General features: G+C 40.6%; 1 protein-coding gene across 9 annotated transcripts in view; it reads right to left on the bottom strand.

The window, feature by feature from the left end:
• The window catches only part of HIVEP1 (HIVEP zinc finger 1), a 124,354-nt gene that overhangs the window by 64,687 nt on the left and 36,884 nt on the right, over window positions 1–22,783 (bottom strand). The window contains exons 1-2 of one of the 9 annotated variants that reach the window (XM_039711967.1): window positions 16,083–16,752; window positions 14,798–14,967 (exon numbers count right to left, since the gene is read on the bottom strand). The exons of 6 other annotated variants lie outside the window; for them this stretch is intronic. In XM_039711967.1, coding sequence (XP_039567901.1) covers window positions 14,798–14,837 — 40 coding nt within the window. In that variant the 5' untranslated portion in view covers window positions 14,838–14,967; window positions 16,083–16,752. Of the gene's footprint in view, window positions 1–6,264; window positions 6,394–14,797; window positions 15,520–16,082; window positions 16,753–22,783 lie in introns of those variants that run through there. 2 more of the 9 variants (XM_039711966.1, XM_039711959.1) reach the window with 2 other exon arrangements.

Genomic DNA, 22,783 nt, shown 5'->3' with positions numbered 1-22,783 from the left:
AAAAAATTTTTTTTGGCCTTTAATATAAAGATTTTACATTAGTCAACCCCATGCCACAACAGAGTAGAAACAATTATATGCAACTTTATTAACTAATTTACAGTAAGATTTTTTTTGTTTTGTTGGAACAATGACTTCTGGAAAATTTGGTGGGTGGGAGAAGAGATTATCAGAATGTGACACTTGACTAAAACAATGAAAACAAAAACCCAGTAGAACATTCTGAAACTCCTTTTTGGTTTTGTTTTTATTAAGTTTGTTCAGACATTTTCTCAGTAGTACTAAATTTAATGACTCAAGAAACAGCCCCGAATTTCCTGAAGTATTCAGATTTTAAAGGGCATGTCCTCCCTACCCCTATGTATAATCTAATCTGTTTATTTCAGTTTTAAATGTTGTACTATTTATTGAAGTATTTTTCTTTTTTTTTTTTCTTTTTTTTTTCTTTTTTTTTCCCCAACAGCTCAGCTAAAATAAATTCCAGCTTGAAGTTTCCATGTTTCCTGGCAGGGAAAGGCTAACTGAGACAAAAATTGTGCATGGTTAATAGGAAGAAAAGTAACATTGGAAACTTCACTTGCAGAGGGAAGGGAAGGAGGACAGAGAATAAGGCCAACTGGATGACCTCTCTTGCTCTCTGATTTCTCTTCTCTGAGGAGGTTCACAGCAACCAGTAAAGCACTGAGTCTCCTGGGCCTGAGCGCCTGGAGTTGTGTTGAGGGAAAAGGCTTGGCCATCTTCTCACTAAAGCTTATATACTGAACATTTCAACCAAGCTGAGAAATCATAGTGATGGCCTGCCAAGGAACAAATGTTGCTTCCCCAAGACTTACTCTTCTCTACTTATAATCTTCTCCAAATTCACTTTGTTCGTTGTTACAAATCATCACACAGAACTGCTGGAATAACTGGATTTTGTAGCACAGAAGAAACAGGAGAAAACTTGAGTGAGCACAGAGCCCAGCCTTTCTCCCTCCTCAGCCAAGAATCACATCAGCAAGACCAAATTCCTCCCACCTACTGCCACCAGATTCACCTGGTGCAGATATTGAGGGCTCTGAGTTGTGGGCATCCAGCACATGCACGGATCTGTTATTGCCCATGTGAACTACAGTAGGTCAAAGGCTTCTGATGGCTCCGACTTGAGGGAGACCTCATTTTCCTCTCTTTCTTTATGGTTCTCAAAAATAGAAATAGTTTGCTCCCTGTGGAAACTGATGTGAGAAGGAAAGGACATAAGAGAACAAAGGCAACATAAAAGATAGCACAGGGAAAAAAATAAGAAAAATATTATTAAGTACAATTCAAGGCATATAAAAAGTGGCTACACTATAGAAATTATTCACTGAAATGGTTTGCTTGTTTCCTTTTTTTCTGAGAAAATGATAGATTAGTTCATATTTTGAAGAATCTACTTAGGAGAAATCACAGCAAGTAGGAAAATACTAAACACATGATTCCCCATTTCTTTTCCCTTTTTAACAAAACACTGGACAATACGTTATTAGTGACTAAATTTAATTAAAATAAATACTCTTACAGCAGATGATCTGATGCTTTTGTATCTTTGGCAGTCTTTCTGTACAGCTTCTTATTTTCTGTAGCTACAATTCATAAGTACAAACCGAATAATCTTGGGTTAATCCTGAGACAAGACTAACTAATTTCTTATAGATTGTCAAGTATTTGGCTTTTGGTTTCATGCTGTAGAATAAATTTTAAGCACAGAATACTTTCAGAGAAAGAAATAAAAGAATATATCAGCCAACCACATCCAAAAGTCAACAAGCCTCACACCCTTTCCATTCATATCAAGTTTATGGTTTAGGTGTTTAAATGCTTCAGTGTTCATTTAACCATTTTAGTAATTACTTCCAACCATATTAAACTGAGAACAGTTTCATTTTTAAAAACTTCCAGAAATTATGCTTTATTCAAACTGAATACTCAACCACTGTTCACTAAAAACTCAAGCCAAGATTCAGTAACAGAATCCAACCTTAATTACCAATTATCAACTACACAAAATTTTCACAATTCTAGTAAATGATCTTTAAGATTTTGGTGGCTCTAGCTTCATTACCTCACATGTTACAGTAAACAGAAGATTTGGAAATTATCACTCCAAATTTAGCACAAAAGCAGGGACAAACCCAGTGGCATTTGTTAAACACCCCTTGAAAAATTAGGATTTAAATATGGAAAACCAGACAGTTTTAAAATTATTACCAGGATATAACTCTGAGCATGCAAATAGTTTAATTTCCTGGCTTAATTCCCAGCTGAACCACAGGCTGTCATATGGTACCTTGCGAGTCACCTCCTTACAGGACAGCTGGAGGAATGCAACCCAACCAGCACATTAGCAGCCTAAATTTTGGACTATGGGAAAGTGTTTGTATCTGGAATGCTGTGTTACAACAAGAAGGCTAAGGTAAAAAGCCACAGTCAAAGCACTGAAATACATAAAGAAAGAAAGAGGTCAAATCCCTGTACCTTTTTAAACTACTCATAACATTAAATTTATGACCTTTTGGTCTGTGGCGCTCAAGAAGTGACCTGCGGGTCTTGATGACTCTCTGAAAATAACCACATAGTATATAAAGTTCATTCCTGGGCACTTTGTTGGTTTATTTTTTTAATTCTTTGTGGGAAGGGTCAGTCTTCGCAGATAAAATATTAGACTGCTTCAGGAAAAATACAGACAATACAACTATATCAGAAATAAAAAAAGTTCAAAGAGCAATATAAATACTTATGAGCCTGCAGATGATTCCCAGTGAGAAAAGTCTGAAAGTTTACAGCAGTTTAATTTACAGAGAGATGAGGAATATTTGAAATAAGGGTATATTAAACAATAAATGGTACAGGGAAGGTCAAACTGACCATTAGTGGAATAGAAGACCAAACTGAAGCTTTGTAACTCTTACTTCTTGTGTCAAGTTGTAGGTCTTATGAGTTGAACTTCTCACCAATTTTGTGCCACCAATTCATCTCAGCACCCATTTCCTCCCTGCTTTCAGGCAGATATTTAAAATGCATGTGTTTGGGATTTAGCTTTCCCACTGCAGATGAATTCATTGACCAATTCTGTTTAAGAAACACCTTAAAAGACTATGAGATATGAGCTCCTGGGCTTTTGTCCTGGAATACTGAAGCTGTGTACTGGGGAATCTCAGCACTTTCTTTACTAAGAAGACGACACCCTAGGTGAGGGCAAACAGATAACACCCTCAATGAAGATCAAATGTGACTTTCAGAACACCACCCAGCTACTAACTGCACTGCCTAAAGATTAAAAAATCCACAAAATAAAATACCATGGTCCACAGCTGGTTCTTGCAAAATTGCCCAGTGAACTCCTTGTTAGTCTCCCTCAAAAACACTTTTTACAGGAGCCGCTTTGAGACAGGATCCTGACGAATCACTCTGCATTTGTTTTAAAGAACTGAGGAAAGAGTTAAAAATAATTCTGGTTGCTTTAGAAACTGACATCCTTTGTTTTACTTGAGATGAAATACCATTACATGCATGCAATACCCTTTAAACTTGCCACTGTTCCAACAATAACTAAAGCTATTCTAAGAAACTACCACCCAAAAGGAGATCACCACAGAACTACAGTAAGTTTGCTGCTGCAAAGCTGGATTATACTTGCAACATTACCAAAAATGCTCAGCCAAGCCTAGCTGGGAGTGACCTCAGTGTAACCACCAAAACACGACAGTGACTGCTGCTCACCAGCTCCATCACAACCACAGTGATCAAACAGCAAGAGGAGCATTTCTATTTTCAACAGCAGCTTGCAGCTAAAGGTATTTTCAGCAAACTTGGTACTCAACCCAAATAACTAAGATGACATTTTTACACAAGAAAATTAAAACACTGCTAAATTTAATGATTAAGATAAACCCATGAGGTTTTACTGTGCATTCTTACGGTTGCATCTCACCCAAATTGCAAACTTGTAGACTGATGAATTCATATTCTCTTGTTTGCTGATACAAACACTTCAGCTGTAGTCCGAAGCACACCTGATCACTGACACTTCAGAATTTCTTTTAAACAATACAAACTTTTAAACTTGTAAGCTGTTTCAAGCCAGCACCACTCTATTTCAAACCATTTCAACTGATATAATTCAAGCATGGAAAGGAATTTTTGTTTTGCAATATTTTAGCTTTCACAAACCCATTCCCAGGCCCATCCATGCTGAGTCATCTCCCACGCTCTCCCCTCCACCTGACAGCCACCCATGGCCCACAAGAACACAAACCTCCTGTTTTGACATCTGTCCTTCCCAAAATGAACCTCAAAGGACCACTTTGAATCAACCCACCGAAAATGTTTAAAACAATGTTTTGAAACATACTGATGTTCCAGTAATAGCTATGCTTATACAGTTTACAATGCTGCATGTGACAACATATATGACATGACTTCTAAGTCTTGATCTGTCTTAACATTTTAGAGATTGTTCTGACTGAAATGAAAAACATTGATAGGCAAAACGAAGCTCAATATTTTGCAAACTAAGCTGCCACGTCTCCCTCTACATATGCCTATGAATGTACACATTTTTAAGAATGCATAATTAGCTGTAAGAAAATAGTTCTCAGAAACCAGAAAGCTAAAGTATTTATATCAAAAACTGAATCTTTCTCACTCTATCTGCACAAATAAACCCACTGAAGCTGCCAGCTTTGTCAAAGTGAGCAAGATTAGGTTCTAAACATAAATCAATTTAAGCAGTCAGAAACCTACAAGAAGTACTAAAATTGCTTTCAAATTCCTTGCAGATTTTTACGAAATAAAAGTCATTGACATGTGACTGGAAACAAAGTTTCCAGTCTCTGGAAACAACGTATTTTCTAAGACAGCATTTCTATTAGGGACATTTAAAAACTGATTACAATGCTGGTATTTCTAGATAGCATTGCAAGGGTGGTTTATGGATGGGGAGTGGGGAGGTAGTGGTGGTGAAAGGGGATACTGATCTTACAACTGCAATACTTAAAATCCCAAGTATCCATTCACACTGCTCAGTCAGATTTGCGTTGTTCTGATTTGGTTTAATTTTTTGGGGGTTGGGTTTGGGGTTTTTTTTGTTTGGGGTCTTTTCCTGGTTGCTCTTTTTTGCTTCCAAATTTTGCTATGTATTTATAGCCATAGAAGTCAGTAAAGTGACTTGATTTTGTGAGACGCACTACAATCAGACACATCTAAGATAAAAATAAAACTCATTATCTTTAAGGTTGCTCTCAAAAGTCAGCTATCACACTGGCATCACAAGAAATTAATTCATCAGTATATTTTTGACAAGCACAGTTTTTTCCTCTGAAAGGTCATTTTTCTAAATTAAGCTAAGTATTAAATATCTTTGCTGCTCTGTCACACATCTCAAACTTAACTCCTGAAATGTTTTCACAGTAAAATCCAATTACATTTGAAATAAACATATGAAATAAAGTTTCACATGCATTTAAATTTGACATTTGTACCATAAGCAATGTAAGCAAACACTAAGGCCTGTTTGTACGTTTTATAAACTACATTAATGGAAAATGTGCTTACTTGGTAAATACAGTATAGTCCAGTTTTGCCCAGAAAGCCTCCTTGTTTTAGAACTCCCCTAAACACACACTGTTAAGCATGAGAGGCAGATCTGGAAATCACTGCTGTTCATATCACAGTCTGCTAGTGATGGATTAGGACCATATTAACTGAGCATGTGCCAGAATCATAAAGCAGTTTGGGTTGGAAGGGACCTTCAGAGGTCATCTAATGCAATCCCCTGCAATAAGCAGGGACATCTTAACGAGATCAGCTTGCTCAGAGCCCCATCCAACCTGGCTTTGACTGTTTCCAGAGATGGGGTGCCCAACGCCTCTCTGTATCCTGTTCCAATGTCTCACCACCCTCACAGTAGAGAATTTCTTCTAAATCCACTCTCTTTCGGTCTAAAGTCATTACTCCTTGTTCTATCACTAATGTTCTTGTATAAAGTCCCTCCCCATCTGTGTGGCCTTTCCTTACTGAACCGGGGAACCCAGACCCATACCCTGCACCCCGTGCCCTGCTGCATGCCACCTCTACATCCTCCCATATCTTTCCCCTCTCTCATCAAACAGCATTGGAATGGAATCCACCAGAGCTGCTGCCCAGGACTTTGCTTCTGACTCCTATCCTGCCTCCAGAAGGTGCTTTGCTGGGCTCTTTCAACCAGCAGGGACGAAGCAGGGATGAACTATGGAAAATACCCACCTCTCCCCTTCCGCGTTAGGAAAGGAAACCTACCCGCAACACCGACAAGAAAAAGCAGCTCCGCAGGATAAAAAACGGGAATCCTCTGGTGCCAAGCACACATGCCAAAGACAACTTCACTTTGTGAATAAATACAGCACAAAGAACAAAGGTTCTCCTCCCCTTTTGCACCTACTGGAGGTTCCTCTGCGATGAGTGGATTTTCTGCAGCGCCTGCCTTCCTGGCAGGCGAGGGTTACAGGAGTGTCTTCACTTATGTAAGTGCGTTTCTTGAGTACACAATTACCCAACACACCCAAGGCACTCCTCGGTTTTTTAAAAAAAAAAAAAAAAAAAAAAAGAAAAATCAGTTCCTTTCCAGCTGGAACATTTTTCGCTTTTTTCAAACCTAGGTCTGCAAGCAAAGCCATAGAAGCGCTCTGAATGTGGTGCACAGAGACCCTCACTATCCCAGCAAAAGAGACATTAATTTCTTGGCAGCATAACTCTCTCCCTATGTACTGAAACGTAGGCTGAGCTCCAGACTTGCAAGAGACCTCGACATTCACAAGAACCTCCTCCATTTTCACCTGTGCACCTATTTTCCTCCTACAGAAGGTCATAAAGTATCTGCTGAACATTCCTTCCAAAGCCACAGAAGACACCTACGCCAGCAAGCCCCACCAACAGGAACAAACACCCCTTCTGCCATCTCACAGCATAAAATACTTGACTCTGTTCTTCCTAAATTAAACTTCAACTCATTTAGAAAGAGAAAGAGTAGGATATGAACAAACAAGGGAGTATTTGCCCAGGAAAAGGCAATGGGGACTTCTGTGGGGAGATACTTGCAACTGTTCAGCTGCAATAACATGCAGAAAAATCTAACTCTGCATTTGAAAGGCCATCAGTGAAATCAAATACAGACCTGTCAGGCAGTACTGCACAGACCACAAAAGCCTTATTACCAGGATTCATACCTACCACAGTTTCCTTAAAATACCTTCTGCCTCCTGAACAAGTCTTCAGCTAAAGGCCATTCAAAAACCATGGAAAGCTTCCTTTTGGGCACAGATTCAGGAAAAGACACAGCAGGAACATTCTGTGTAGGTACCAGTCACATCCATCATCACTAGGTCTGTGCCAGGCAGAGTGCGACAGAAATCTCTGATCACATGGTGGTAGAAATAGGCCTTTTTTACTGACAACCTGAATAGCTGAAAGCATGAAGGAATCCAAATCATTCCAGTGCTGATGTAAGATTTTAATCACACATGTGGGTTTTTAATCACACAGGTCTGAAGGAGACATGGGGAAATCACTGGTGTTCATATCACAGTCTGCTAGTACAGGATTAGGACCATATTTACTGAGCAGTGTGTGCCCCGCACATATAAAAGGGAAAAAAATACTTAGTTCCTTTCTCCCAAAAAGTTGAACTTATCCAAACTCTTAAAAAATACTGTTTCTATTTCACAAGCATTGCAGATTCCCAAAACCTGTATCTCTGTTCAATCCTACACATCCTGACAAAATCGCTGTGTCTGTTCAGGTGATGTTCATTCTTTCCCCAGATACTATTTTTGGTCATTTTATCCAAAGCAAAATGGTGGAACTCCACAACTGTACTGGGCTTGGAGGTACTGTAGAATTTGCTTGCTTTGTTGCTATGTTATACCTGATGACAGCTCAGAGGTCTGGAACAATACATTAGGAAGATGTGAAACATACTCATCCTGCAGCCTGCTCCTTGCCATGCTCCCACAGTGACCCGGGGCTTTGGGAGAGCACATCAGTAAGGCAAATGCTCCAGGTGGCCCTCAGGGCTTGTGGTGATGCCTGGGCAGGTGCACATCACCACCAGAACTGCTGCAGAGATGGAAGCAGAAATGAGCATTCCCATATCTGACCACCACCTCGGCTACAGGAGGGTCAAAAACATTCTTCCAGACCCCCAAGATACTGACGGAGCCGTGAACGCATCAAGTTGAAAGGATGTTGACAAATATTTGTCCTTGTCATTTTTTGAAGTAGAAGAAAAAGGTTAAGTTGTCTGAGAGAAATTAAATGTTTTAATAGAGATGAGGACAAAGTGAAGTTGTCAGGATGCAAAAAGGCAACCTCCATAAAACTGCTCATGTTTTAATCTACGCAACCAATAAAGACACAGTAAAAATAACCATGCTACACTCTGCTTGAGTGCTGTTGACATAAGATCTATGGGAGAGAAAATAAAAAGTAAATAACCAATCAGTCTGCTGTTTCACTGCTGATTGCTGAAGATACACAGCAGGAAATGATACCTTCTGTCTCATACAGATCAACAAGACTTAGAGCAAACCAAAATTTTATCTGTAATATTTCATTTCTAGCTCAGATTTGAGATGGTTTGCCATGTTAATTTACAAATTTTTGCTTTATATCAGATTTAATTAATATTTAAGAAGTAAAATTTTAAAACAAACAATGCAACAGTAGAGCTTCCTCAAGGCATAATGCCAAGTAAAACCTGAAGGCTGCCCTAAACCACACTAGCAAACACATTTTGGGAATACCTTGTACAGGCCAACAAGAAACTCTGTGCTGTATTATCAAAGGGGCTTTAAGTATTATACTGCAAATCCTGCGTAACAAGAAGCAGATCAAACATATCAATCCATACGCTCTCATCTGAAATTCCCCCTATAAAAACTAGGTTTTAATAAAACAGGTTGACAATAAATGTCAACTGGAGACTAAAATGCATTATATGGCACATTATCCTCACATTTATCCCCCAAACAAGTAATGCATATCCATAAAATCAGAGCAAAATAAATTGAAACACATCATTGTTGGGAAACACACTGTTAAGGCACACGGAGACTTCCTAAATCCAGAGTCAATACTGGGACTCTTACTAAGATATTCCAGCATTTTGAAATCCTGAATTCAATTTTCTTTAACGATGTACTGGCCATTTCTCCTGTTCCAATATTACCAAAGGACATATCGTTTGGCTATAGTATATGGTGGCTGACACCTATCTTTCCCTAAAACGGTACGCTGCCATGGAGATGACAAATTATGCTGCCAGAGGGAATCTGACCAAACCTATCTTTCCCTAAAACGGTACGCTGCCATGGAGATGACAAAATTATGCTGCCAGAGGGAATCTGACAAAAAAAAAAAAAAAAATCTGACAAAAAAAATTCACTACCAAAATCTAAGGTATTTGTGGAAAGGATGAGCTTCAGCAAGTTTTACACTTGCTGAATATTTTCTGGAATGAACAGTTTCATCTTTCCTAAAAAAAAACACAACAAAAAACCTCAAAAAACATTTGTCCAAAGCTTCCTTTCAAGTCTTTTAATAATTTAAACTAGAAGCCATTCAGACTTGAAAAGTCAAATTCAGTAAAAAGTCTGTAAAATTTATAACAATGAATCCCTCATTTAATGCAGAAAATTTCAGAAAAACTGAAAAACTATAGAAATATGACAAGTTTTGAGTTTTCAAACATTTTAGTTTTGTTGGTTTTCTCCCATTAAATACAAGTTATAAAGGAAAACAAGGTTACTCGTCTAAAAATAATGTCAGCATTGTCCTATGAAATCTAATTTCAATGAGCTTTAATTGTAGATGTTTGAGTACAGTACAAATCTACTCTGAAGGTCATCTGACGATGAATGGCATGGCACACACTTACTAGGAGTGGATTTAACATCTATTGTTTATTCCAATCTGTGAGCAAATTTACTCCTGTTCAGGGAGCTCCTTCTGAAAATACACCTGTTTTAAGCAATTTCAGTAGGGATATGTTTTGCTTTTTCACTAACAACATTGTAGCCATTGTAAAGCTTATGGGTATCAAAATGCAGGGCTATTTCTTTGCCATACACCCACCCATCCCTTGCAGGCACACACAGGTGACTATCTCACACGGAATAAATTAGAATTAGATGAAGCTGAAATACCTCCCCCAACCCCATACTCCAGTCTCAGGTGAGCATTTGACTCTTCACCAAAATTCAGAGAGTGCTCAGGCTGACTATAAAGTTCCCAAGGATTTTAAGAGAAGCAGAAATTGGTCTTTCAGTTTCATTAGGAAACCAAAACTTCCTGGCACAAGCCCACAACATCCACCTATCTGTGGGAACTCCCTTGTTATTACTTCCATTCCCCTGTGGCAAGAGACTGCAAACCAGCCAAATCTCACACAAAGGTTCACTTCTCCATCGCACCTGTGGAATCCCCAGGGTGTAGATGAAAGTCAGGACTGACTGCCTTGGAAAATATCCAGAAAGGAGCAGTAAAAACAGCAGGCAGCAAGTCACCTACCAGAAACTCAAAATTCCCTCTTTTGAGGCAAAAGGGCAAAGGGAAGGGGACTCTTGTTTTTGACCACATAGCTCAGTGATGGGAAGGCAGAAGAGAATATGTGGGATGATGATGTAGAGGTGATGGAATTTCTTAGTGAGAGGAAGTCTGGTCTCTGGGCTTAGGAACTTGTCATGGGATATGTGAGTTTGGTACCAACGTCCAACACAACCTTCCTGTGTACTTTATAGTTTTAGTCCATAAAACAAGATTTCCACGCTCCAAGAATTTATTGGAAAGATAAATATATTCCTAAGGAACATAGTGGCTGCACACATGAAGACTTACAGAGATATTTGGATACTTTATTGCCAACTACTTACCTAACTCCAGAGTTAACCCCTTGCCTGCCCTCCTGAGCCTATCTTCCCATTTACCAGTGCCATTTCCAATGATACACAAAAATGTAAGGGCAGCTTTTTTCATTATTTTATAAAATCATGGAATGTTCTGGGTTGGATGGGACCTTAAAGAGCATCTAGTTCCCACACCTCTGCAATGGGCAGGGACACCTTCCACTGGAGCAGGCTTCTCAAAGCCTCATCCAACCTGGCCTTGAACACTTCCAGAGATGGAGCATCCACAGCTTCTCCAGGCAACCTGTGCCAGTGTCTCATGAGGTATTATTATTGCACCCAAGAGTGGCCACAAACTCCTCCTGCCCTTACACATTCTGTCAGGTAATACTAACTAGTGAGACCAGAGACTTCCAAAACAGCTAATGAATCAAAGTGCCAAACCACAGCTCTCTTAAACCAGCCTGGCTTTCAGCAGGGGGCTTGCTGAAAATCAGACCTTATCAGATTGTCTCAAAGTGGGCCCACACAAAGCTACTGCTAAAACCCTTCTGCAAAACCACAACTGTTTTGTATGTGTTTCCTAAATACAGTGTAACCAGTTATTGTACAAGCAATGCAAAACTGGGGTATTTAGAAAGTACCCTCTTCTTCCAACTTGCAGTAATTAATTTCAAAATCAACAATCTTCATAATACAGTTGAGAATTTTCAAGAGGCCTCTGTGATGGGTTTTAACTAATTCATTTTCCCATAGAAACTGGTAATCTCCTGCCAATTAAAACACCATTCAGCTAACTCAATTCTCAGGTGTTCCCAACAACCACACTCATAACTCCTAGGTGAGGTAACAACGCATTTCAATCTGTTAGAAAATGATCTTTAAAGATAAAACTTATTATTAAGTCATAAAGCCCTGATATTTATCTTGCAATGATGATAAAGACATATAATAAGGCATGGATGTTCAACCAGAATGAATACTGCGTTCAGTAGGAAGTGGTTAACAACCATATACTTTAAAATATATAAAACCCAAACAAGTAAAGACTGAAACAGTATGGTAAACCTGTAGAGGGTCTCAAATGGACACTCAGACCACACCAAAAGAAATCCACGTGGTTCTTTAAAGACAGCTCTGCCTCCCACCTGACATCCCCTCTGGCTGAGCTATCTTCATTAAGATTCAAAAGCCTTATCCCTGCTTCTCACTCTCGCTGTACTACCCACCTCCTGGATGAAAGACAACTTGTGAATGTTTAGGATCACTTTTGGTAAAATATACTAGAAAAATGTGCACCATCAGATTTAATACCACAAAAAAAAACTTGCAAATATGGGAAGATTTATGCTTGGTGTTCTTCTGAAATCTCCCACTAAATAAATTCCATGGTTGAGCTCTAGGCACCTCGTAAATGTCTTTTCACAACATAAGCAGGCCTGGATGAAGCAACATTAACAGCTGATCCTCCAGTATGTGCTGTGTCTTGTCATCTATCATCTCCAGGGCCATCAGCACTGCTGGGGTTGTAATCAAATTACAGTCCATAACAGACAAACGAGCAAAAATTCTTCTTAATTTAAAATGCCATTAATTCCATTAAAACTATATTGACTTTAGTAAGGGTCTGCCATTTTTAAACAGTGCAAAAACATGTAATTCCCTGTGACAAGCATACATATACCAAAATTAAGATACAGAGATAGACTAGTTCCATATCAGGGAAGCAAAAATATCTGAAAGACTTACCTACACAACATCAATTAACACAAGTCATAAATCCAGGGAATTTCAGAAAGGCTTCAGAAGTGAAACAGATGACATGGCATGTTTCCCTTCCTTCAAGCAGGAATTACTTACTGAAACCCTACACTGCCAAAGGTAGCAGTGAAAGTAGCAGCAATTAATGCTCTCAGCTGCATTTTCCCAGCCTATCAAAAAGAATTTTATGGCCAGGCTTCATCCATCTTAATTTGTTTATAATTTTGCCAAGGTAACTGTGATTAACTTATCGAGTTTCAGGCTGCACTACTTTGGGGTCAGGGGAGATGGAAGGAAAAGAAAGGCTAATGCCAAGTCATGTGTTTCCCTCAGACACCTAAATAAATAACTTGCTGGTGATGCAGAATAACACTACATTTAAAATAAAGAGGAGCCAAATCCTATAGCTGAAAGAACCAAAATAAAGTTACTTTATGTCTTGGAAAATAGCAGTCAGTATGAGCAGTCATATGCAAAAAACAGCTGAATTATACATAAAACCCCTTCACGTCCTCTTTTACTTCTAGAAATGCAGCAGAAGCAGTATTTCCAGTTCCTGAAAAGTCAAGGTGTAAGCTAGTTTGGGGGCAACCGAAGATGTCTAAATGCAAGCAAAGTTCTCGTATCCAAACACTTCCAGTTCTCTGAGCAAACAACAATTGCTCATGCTCAGAGAGCACAGAGCCAATTTTGCAGGCTGCTTCAACAGGTACCAGGCCTGATTTGCTAAATAAACACTCCAGCAACAAAACTATCTAGCAAATTCCCCATGGGAAGTTTCAAAACCAGAAGGCACCAGAAAGGGCTGCAGGCATATCTTCCACCCTCCAGGCACCCCTGCTTCCCAGGAAGGGAGCTCAGAAACTGATTCTCAGCTCCCTCCTGCACCACCTGGAGTGAGCTGAACTGCTGCATAACCCTGCTGCAATAAACCCCAGCGTCTGGCTCTCTGTGCTGCCCCTGTGCTCCCACAGTCCAGTACAGCTCTAAGATTTGGCTTTTTGTGATGCCAGCTCTGACTTCTGCTTTTTTAAGAACATCAGCATGCGTGCACACAGGTTAGCAGCCAGGCTTTGCTAACTAAAGCAATGATGCTCTACTCAAATGTCTTCATACAATCAATGCTCAGCTTCTGGAAAACTGGTTTGGTTGAGATTTTGTTGGTTTCCAAGTATAACTGGGAGGTAAAGACCTTGTTAAGAGTTGTAAAACCCATTGGTAAAGCTACACTACAGCTTTGCCTATTTATACAGCAGTGTCCTCACTTCAGTGGTTCAGAGTTCTTGTAGTCCATTTCTGGTTTTTTCACAGAAATAATATCTGCAAAAGTGAAATGCCTTTTCCTCCATAATGGCCTTGAAGCTAATAACTATTTTAGAGCAATTCCAGTACAGTCGGAAGCTGTTATTGGCTGTTTATGTAACAGTGAATTAACCCCCACTGACACCTTTCAGGAATTCAGAACCACAGCGCACAAAATGTACTTTGCGAGAGCTTGTTAATATATGGTAAGTGCAAAAGCAGTCTCAATTCAGAAGACTGGCTTTCAAAGCAAACATGCTTAACCTGCAGTTTCAGTCATGGAAGAAATTACTCAATTAATTGCAGGCAACAAAAACAACAGGGTTATAACTAATGTACAGTATATGCTCTGTGGGTGTAACACAAGCTCATTTCCCAGTAGTATTCTCTCTTGCATTTCTTACCCCACTGCTGGAAAACTGTTTAAGAATGTTAAATTCACTTAAGACGTTTTCCCCACACACATCTATTTTCTGGCAATGAATATTATTATTAACACAGGTAGGGGCTGCACTCTTAAGAAACATGTTTACAACACAGTAAATTTGGAGACCAGTATTTTCATACTTAATTCTAGACCAGACATCATCTTTTCTAAATTTAAAATTGAACATGGGAATTTATAAAGTTTTTGCCTGCTCTAATGACATCCTTGCAGCGACAAAGAGACCACGGCAAAAGGGGTCAATAAATCCTCACCTGCTTCTAGGAATTCTAGCAGGCAAAGAGTAGTGAGAAGATCAAAAGCACAAGAGTTGACTGCTCCCACTCCGACACTGAGGAAGAGACTGTGTAAAATACTAATAATGATTAAAGATAACGGAAAGGAAACTTACCCAAGCAGACACTGATGCCTTCTCCCGTCATTCCTTCCATTCATGTAAAAGACATCTGTCAATGATATGATCTAGGCTCGGTATCAGCATAGGGCTGGTACCTGGACTCGCTGCTTAAAGATTCTCAGGGTGTGTTTTATGTGCACATCTTACGATTAAAACGCTGACAACTAAATGTGATAATAAAATATGCAGATGAAGATTAAAAGAATCCCCTTCCAGCACCTGCCAGGCAGTTCTCAGCAGGCACTAGGAATGTTCATAAAGAGGGATGCCTCCCGTTTCCATCGGGGCCAATTGCTCAAACCCACCTCCCTCAAGCCCTGCAGAATTTTTCTCATCCTGGCCCCCATGCGAACGCATCTAATCCTCTTACCCCGAGAGCCACCCCCGCTCCCTCCCTCCCAGCTTTATTTTATTTAAAACGATGCCCGCAACAGCCCGGAGCTGCCCGCCGGGTCACCCCCCCGGGACACCTGGGCGACCCTGCCACATCACGTTAGGCGCCGCGGAGTGACGGGTTAAGACGTAATCTGTCCCTCTCCCCCGGCTTACGGATCCCAGGAATCCTCCCCCGCTATCTCGCCATGGCAACGGCACCACGGGCGGGGAGCGGGGCCGCCGCTTACGCAAGAGGCGCAAGGCGAGGCCGGGCCCGCGCAGGGCAGGGCCGGGCCTGGGGCTCCCGGCCGGGCCCGGCCCGGGGCTCCCGGCGGGGCGGGGGGCTCGCCTGGGGGTTTTCCTCCCCCTTTTTTCTCCTTACCCTTCCCCCCCCTTTATTTATTTTTCTCCGTTTTCTTTCTCTTCTTTTTTTTTCTCTCTTCTTTCTTCTCCCTTTCCCCCGTGATACTTTCTCCCCTCTTCTCCTTGGTTTCCCTCCTTGCCCTTTTTTCTTTATTCCATTTTTTGTTTTACTTCCCCCCTTTCAATTTTCTTTTTTTCCTTGTTCTTATTTGCTTTTTTTATCCCTTTACACCTGTTTACTCTTTTTTACCCCTTCTTTTTCTTCCCATTTTCCGCCTTTTTTATTTTGTTTTCCCTTCTTTCCTCTTGTTCCCTCCTTCCCCCCCCACCCTTTTCTTTTTTTTAAATTTTTCTTCCTTCCCCTCCCCCATATTTTTTGTAGGGTCGGTGTGGGTTTTTTCCCTCTCCTGCTTTGTTTCTTCTTTTCTTTTTTTTTCTTTTTCTTTTTTTTTTTTTTCCTTGCATTTCCGACAGCCAACCAAGAACCAGCTGGTACAGATTTAACCCGCTCCAATCCCATCTCCCACCGTGGAAAACTGACCACAGCCAAGCCGCTGGACTGCCCGCCAATTCCCATTGCTGCTTCCCGGGGAACAGGCGCAGCAGAAAGGGGTTGCGCCTTTGAGCTCTTCAAATGAGTAACCCTGGGAAGGGCAGAGAGCCGGCAGATGAAAGGCAAGGTACGGACTTTGATCGTGCAATCGGAGCCATGCGGGCAGGCTCCCGAGACATGTGGAGCACCCCTGAAGGTCAGCCTGGGCTGATCAGATTGCAGCAAGAGAGCCACAGAAAGCAGGGCAAACGGAGGTGGAAAAATCTATACACCCAGGTATCTGCCAAGAGATGAAAGAAAAGTTTGCCTCTGATGCTGGGATTTATGAATAAGGTAAATGAAGCCGTAATCTAACACTTGAGAAGATGCTTAGGTCTTCCTTCAGGAAAACACTTAAGCATGTGCTTAAACCCATTACTATTCAGGGCAGCCCATAAGCGTTTGCTGAAGGTTAAGCACAACCTTCTTACAGGGAGCCCTTAAGTACTGTGCTGATTAAGGTGGGTTTTTTCCCTTCTAAATCTGAGCCACTATGAACCACAAAATTAATTGCCCTCATTATATTTTAATATTGTCTCTGTCTTCTTTCAAATTAAACCAGAGAATGCAAACAGAAGATAATTCTTATTTTACATTAAGAGCCCAACATTACATTCTGTCATGTTTTATTTTTCTTTCCTTTAAGATCAGCTGGCTGCACAACACCATACCTAGGAATGAATACCTTTCATGAGGAAGAAAGAGCACATGGAAAAGCGATTGCTTTGCTACTCCTAAACTCTGGAATTCTCTTGATGTGCTGTTACAAGCCAGAAAAGATCACAGAGAGCACTGCATACATACATACATATGCTTTATCCAGTGATCCCCTTTGAAGGAAACCTGAAAAAGGCTGCAGATGATGTACACATTTCAGCTATTAAAGGTCATGGATAAGAGAGCTATTTATTAGTTCAAATAAGGTCAGTGTTACATCCAGGGGCAGAGAGCTCTGCCTGTTGCACAAATGACACTGCCTGCCCTTAATGCCCTGAGAAACTTTTGACAAGCTAAGCATATGTAACAAGCCACAAACCTTACATCCAACTGCTGCAGTTCTTTAATGTTCAACAGGAGGGTATCATATCTGAAATGGGTTCCATTTCTGTATCCCAGCACATTTCCTCTCCTCCAAGTTCTCCACTGGTGATTTCTGACAAAGAAATTGTATCCCCTGATGGAGAAGGAATGCTTACTAACTAGTAAATTGGTGGTTGTGGCTCTTCCCAAGAACCATTCTCCTTTGCTGCTATTTTGGAACGTTCTACCCCACATACTAAACTATTGGTTCATTTACTTTCTTTATACACACAGAAAAATGGACCTTGGTAAACAATTTGTGCCAGTTTTAGACTTCTACTGGAGCTAAAATCGGGGTCTTGGTTGAATTCCGTAACACACAGTTTTGGAGGAAAACACTGTTATGTAACTCTTCTTTTTCCCTTTCTGGAAGACAACCTTGGTGGAAGAGCACATGAGAAGCAGTGAAATCTTGTGCAGGTCTTGAGACAGATGGCAAAGTAGGAGGGCAGAAGGTTACCTTAAGGTCAGGGTGTTTCCCATCCTTATTAGGTATAATCCAAATGCAACAGGCGGGCAGAAACACTTCTGCTACATTCATCTCCAAGAAACTTCTCACTTGCAGTAATTTGCCCTGCTAAATCCTGAACTAAAGGCAGTATCTTCTTCCTGGAAGGCTTGTTATTATAAACAAATAAGGACAAAGAAATGAAGAATAATCTCAAACATCTGTTCCTAAATAACCAATCTACCTTTCCAGAATGAAAGGTCTCACCCTGCTCCTACACTTCGCATGGAAAGTGGTCAAAAGAGCCGAAGTTTGAAACCCGGACACCACAACTTCGCTGATGTGCCTCACTCAGCCCTTCAAACAGGAGAGCAAACTCAGGAACTAGTAGGTTGGATCTTAGAACCATTTAGTCATTTCAGTTAGAAATACCTCTAAGATCATCGAGTCCAACTGCTAACATGGTGCTGACAAGTCCACCATGAACTATGTCCCTAAGTGCCTTGTATACACACCTTTTAAAAACCTTCAGGGATGGTGACTCAACCACTTCCCTAGGCAGTCGGTTTGAATGATGAAGAATCATTTTGTTCTTTCATTCTAAACCAACTGAATATAAAATTGTCATAGAAACATTAAGAGAACGCCGTGATCATGCTGCAAAAAAGCCCCAAAGTGCAGTCAGCTGTCCACCGATAGTGAAATTAACCATGAACTTTACAGAATGACTCCTTGGATGAATGTTGTTTAATTATAAGGGCAAAAAGGGGAAAAATTAGATGTTAAAGTCTTTCTCACTGTTCTCACAGCTTAAATACCTATGGGCACTAAATCAACACAAGTATGATGATGAAATTAGTAAGTAAACAGCTACAACCTTCACTGCTGCACAAAGAAGTTTGAAATCAGAGATCAATATGAATGATCCCAATTCCAAATTTGTAAGCCAAATCTAGAAGAAAATGTCTCCTTATGTGAGAGTATAGTGGAGCCCAAATGGCTTCAAGAAAAAGCATACATGAACCACTCTCCTCTGTAAAGGCTCAAAACTGGATGCTCAAGTTAACCACCCGTGAGTTTTCCCACAGAAGCAGGACCTTGATCAGTGTTACTGCTGGCACCAGATTCCCTGCAATGTCCTGGCAGCATGTGATTACCACATAAGCTTCTCTTTCCTGCCCCAAAAACAAGCACAAAATGAAGGCTGCCAGCAGTCAGTGTCATTAGCTACTCATTGCACTTGTAGCTCCCTACATTTACTTCCTTCTAGGAGGACTATTTTAACAGTCTACTAAATAATGTTAACCAGCAATGAAACAAGAACAGATTACAAACTGAAGATCTCAATTTTGTAAAGCTGAACTCCCAATCTCTATCATTGGAGTAAAAGTCCAAGTGATGAAATAAACCTTGAACTTTGTTGCTTTACTCATCATTTTTTGAAACAAAAGAGCACCTTGTCCCAGACACTGCAATTTAGCAACTTCATCTGTATACGTGTCAGAAAGAGGGAGCAGAAAGCTCCAGCCAGCCAGTATCCAAACAAGAGCATTCCCCTGATCAACATCACTGACTGGAATTGCACTTGGAAGGGATGCACACCAATGCAGTTACTGTCACACCACCGTTACTCAGTTCCAGGCAGGAAGCTGTGCCCAATCCAGTGGTCTCAAAAAGTGGGCCACATGAGCAGAAACCAATCATCTAGGTACAAAATGAGTGGGAGAATGAAAAGGAGGAGCTATTTACCACCAACAGGTTCAGCAGAACTCAGCCTGTATCTTCCTGTTAGGTCTCCCAGAAGCAAGTGAGCAGGAAAGATGACAGAGAATAGCTTTGAACTGCAACTCACTGGCAGAGGAAAAGGTGGGGGGGGTCGTAAGGACCGTAGCCTTCTCAGCTTCTGAAGTCCCCAAAGGAGTAATGGGTACCTTGTGCATGTGCACTGGTTGTCTCTCTAATCTCAGCCACCTCGATTGTTCCTGAGCACAAAACTCCATTTCATTGAAAAAAAAAGACAACAAAATCTGTGTATTCCTGATGTTGAACATTCAGCTGCCACAAAAGACAATGCTGCAGATACAGGAAAAGAGAATATTTAACTAAGTATTTTTCCCATTTTTTGTCTAAGGTAATTCCAAATAATGAGCAGGGGGCGGGAAATTCACTATGTTACCCAGGTTCACCCTGAATCAGATATATTAGAAAAATACTGCATTTCACTTTTAATGTGATGGAATAAGAATTCCTACCTGGGCTTGTAATTATCTTAACTAGACTTTCCAATGGTTTTGTCCTATTACACTCTGATTTAAACCAGGTATAACACAATTTTGAATCATATTTAAACAAGGTACCTCAACCAATTTAAACTATATTTGGATCCAGTATTTTTACTGCTAAAGAAACCTAATAGAGGAACAACATGCTTAGAACATCTGTCGCAGTGATTGAAAGAAGTCTATGACAGGAATAGCAAACAGTTATTTTCTTTCCTGAGATGGTGTCAATCTGTTGAAGCAAAGTATCAGTGAAGTAGATTGTTTCTAAGAGGTACCTCACTCTGGCCTGTCTTCTCCAAAACAAAGATAATTAAAATACCCCCTTGCTGCATAACCTTTTCTGCCTGTTTTTTATTATTTACTATTTCTGTATCAGGGGAAACACTCTTTGTCAAAGCTAGTAAGCATGTTACAGCATTACATGAAAAAAAAAATCATTTGTTCAAGTCTAAAAACCTCCACCTAATGAAATTCAAATTTTAACACACATCAACTATTATTTACATTTGGATTATCAACTGTATGACTCAACACAATCCCTAAGATACAGACCTCTAAGCAAGGCAGTCTGTCACACAGCATTTTCTACAATGATGATCAGAACCCCACGTTCTTTATGACACAACTTTGCAGTTACTTCATGGAAGATGATGATAGAATGTCTCTCACTCCATGCTAATGCTGGTTCTCCATGATGGATTTCAATGTGGTGGTCCAAATCAAGGTTCTTTCCTGCAACAAATGTCCTGCCTGCCCAAACCACGCAGAGGTGGAGAATGAAGCTGAAGAAGGAAGGAGGCACTGGGGTAGTGACTGGGCACCTCTGAGCACTAAAGTATAGGAAATGGGATGTCAAGCAGCAATGGAATGACTCACAGGATTCATTACAAGTTCTTGGTGTACCACCGTCATGGGTCCAACTGTGGGGACCCAGCATACAGTACCTCTGCTGACTGTCATCAGGCTGAGGTTTCAACCCCATTGCCCAGTAGCAGCTACACACATTACTCCCCTGAGCTAGGATCTACTGGGGCCCTTAAATCAGGCCCAAAATACGTGATCGAGAGTGGCCAGTTACCCTGCATCACCCGTGTGACTGGCACTATCAGCACACAGCTAGGGCAGGCACGTCTCTCTTGAGCTCTGATACAACAAGCCTCGAGGCTCAGTTGGAAGAGCATAGGTCTGGTAGGCTGCCAACATGAGAGCATGGATGCCTTTAATAACCAACAACAGCTCTGCATGACATGAAGCAATGCAGCCTGTGACGGGCCCAAGGCGGCCACATTTGCATGGCTTGGGTGTTTCCCACGTGCTTGGTGCTCAGCTTGGTTCAGGAGAGGCAACCAGCATCATTACCAGTGTTCTCAGACCAGCCCGGGAAAGGGCTTCTCATCAGGTCACACCCTGCCATGAACCTGCTGGATATGGCAGCACAGCCACAGCTGAGAACACGAGTGGTTTTCTATAAAAAAAAAAAAAAAACCAAAACAAAAAAAAACCAAAAAAAAACTGACATAGTTTAGGAAATGTTGTGATAGGAATTAAGATGGGAATTTCACAAAAGCAGCCAAACAGTTTCTGACCAGTGAATACAGATGTAAAAGCTTTCTGAGAAACTTAAGTATCAAATAGCTAAGACAGAACCAAGTATCAGCACTCAGGAAGAAATTACTGAAAATTACTGTAAGAAGGGTGTGAAATGCCAAAGGCTGCTGATTATTTGAAGAAAAATAACTCAAGCAAGGACAGGGATATTTACATATTCAATGGAAGAGTTTAATACAAAATATAGACTTGAAAGCAGAATTTATCCCTCTGCGTAATGTTTTCTTTCAGCTATAGGACTGTCTACTTCAAAAGGGATTGCTACAAAGGAATAATTGTTAACTTTCAACTTAACTTTCAGCATCAAAAGTATTTTGTGTACCAATCAAAAAAAAATCACAATTCAGCCATCACACTTGAGAGCTCATGTTGGGTTCTTCTACAGAAAAATTCAGGAAAAGTGGGTGGCTTACTCACCAGGGTGATGCCAAGACTTGCCTTATTGCACCCAGCTCCACACATGGCTCAAATCCTACTGTACCTTTATGAAAACTGATGGACACAGATCCCGCCTTCCTGAGAGCAGAGATTTGATTTCACTTTGCATCCACTTCTCCTTCCTTTGAGCTCTCCAGGGGCATGTCAGCTCTTTGCTCCTGTTCTTTTCACCCTTCCTTAAATTTCAACTGAGGGACTTTAGCAAAAGCTATCTATTTTAAGCTGGTGGTGTAGAGACCGTTCCAGAGCAATAAAAAGGTAGGACAGAATTTTCTCTGTAGGTAGCAGACAGGCAGGGCTCCTTTTTGACTATTCATTTTAATGCTGCCATGGTTTTGTTGTAGTATTAATTATGCAGGAGAGCGCCCACAGCTTTGTATAAGCATCTTTTTGAATTATTTACAACAAAATAACATGGAAACAGTAGTTACTCAGCATTTCTGCAAACTATGCAACTCAGATTTTAGCACTGATCACAGAACATGCCAAACAGCAAATAATGTAGTCACCAATGTGCAGGCCTTGAAAGATCAAGCACAGGTCAATTCTACAGGTCATTGTCCCATTTGTAGTAGTGCACATGCTCAAGGACAGAAGCAAAGTAGGATTATTAAGTGCACAACTTTGTGGATTCAGGTGGTTAGCTACTTAAAAACACAAAACAAAACAGAAAAGCAACCCCAACCCCCTCACCCAGACCACATTATGGGTGGAAGATGCACTAAATTGACTAATATATTTTAATTAAATGTTTGCCATTCTGGTTTGAAGTAACCCAAGGTGAAAGACCCAAA

The sequence above is a fragment of the Passer montanus genome, unplaced genomic scaffold, assembly GCF_014805655.1.
Source record: "Passer montanus isolate IOZ18808 unplaced genomic scaffold, ASM1480565v1 scaffold26, whole genome shotgun sequence".
NCBI classification, from domain to species: domain Eukaryota; kingdom Metazoa; phylum Chordata; class Aves; order Passeriformes; family Passeridae; genus Passer; species Passer montanus.
This window is presented reverse-complemented; position numbering and strand designations above follow the sequence as displayed.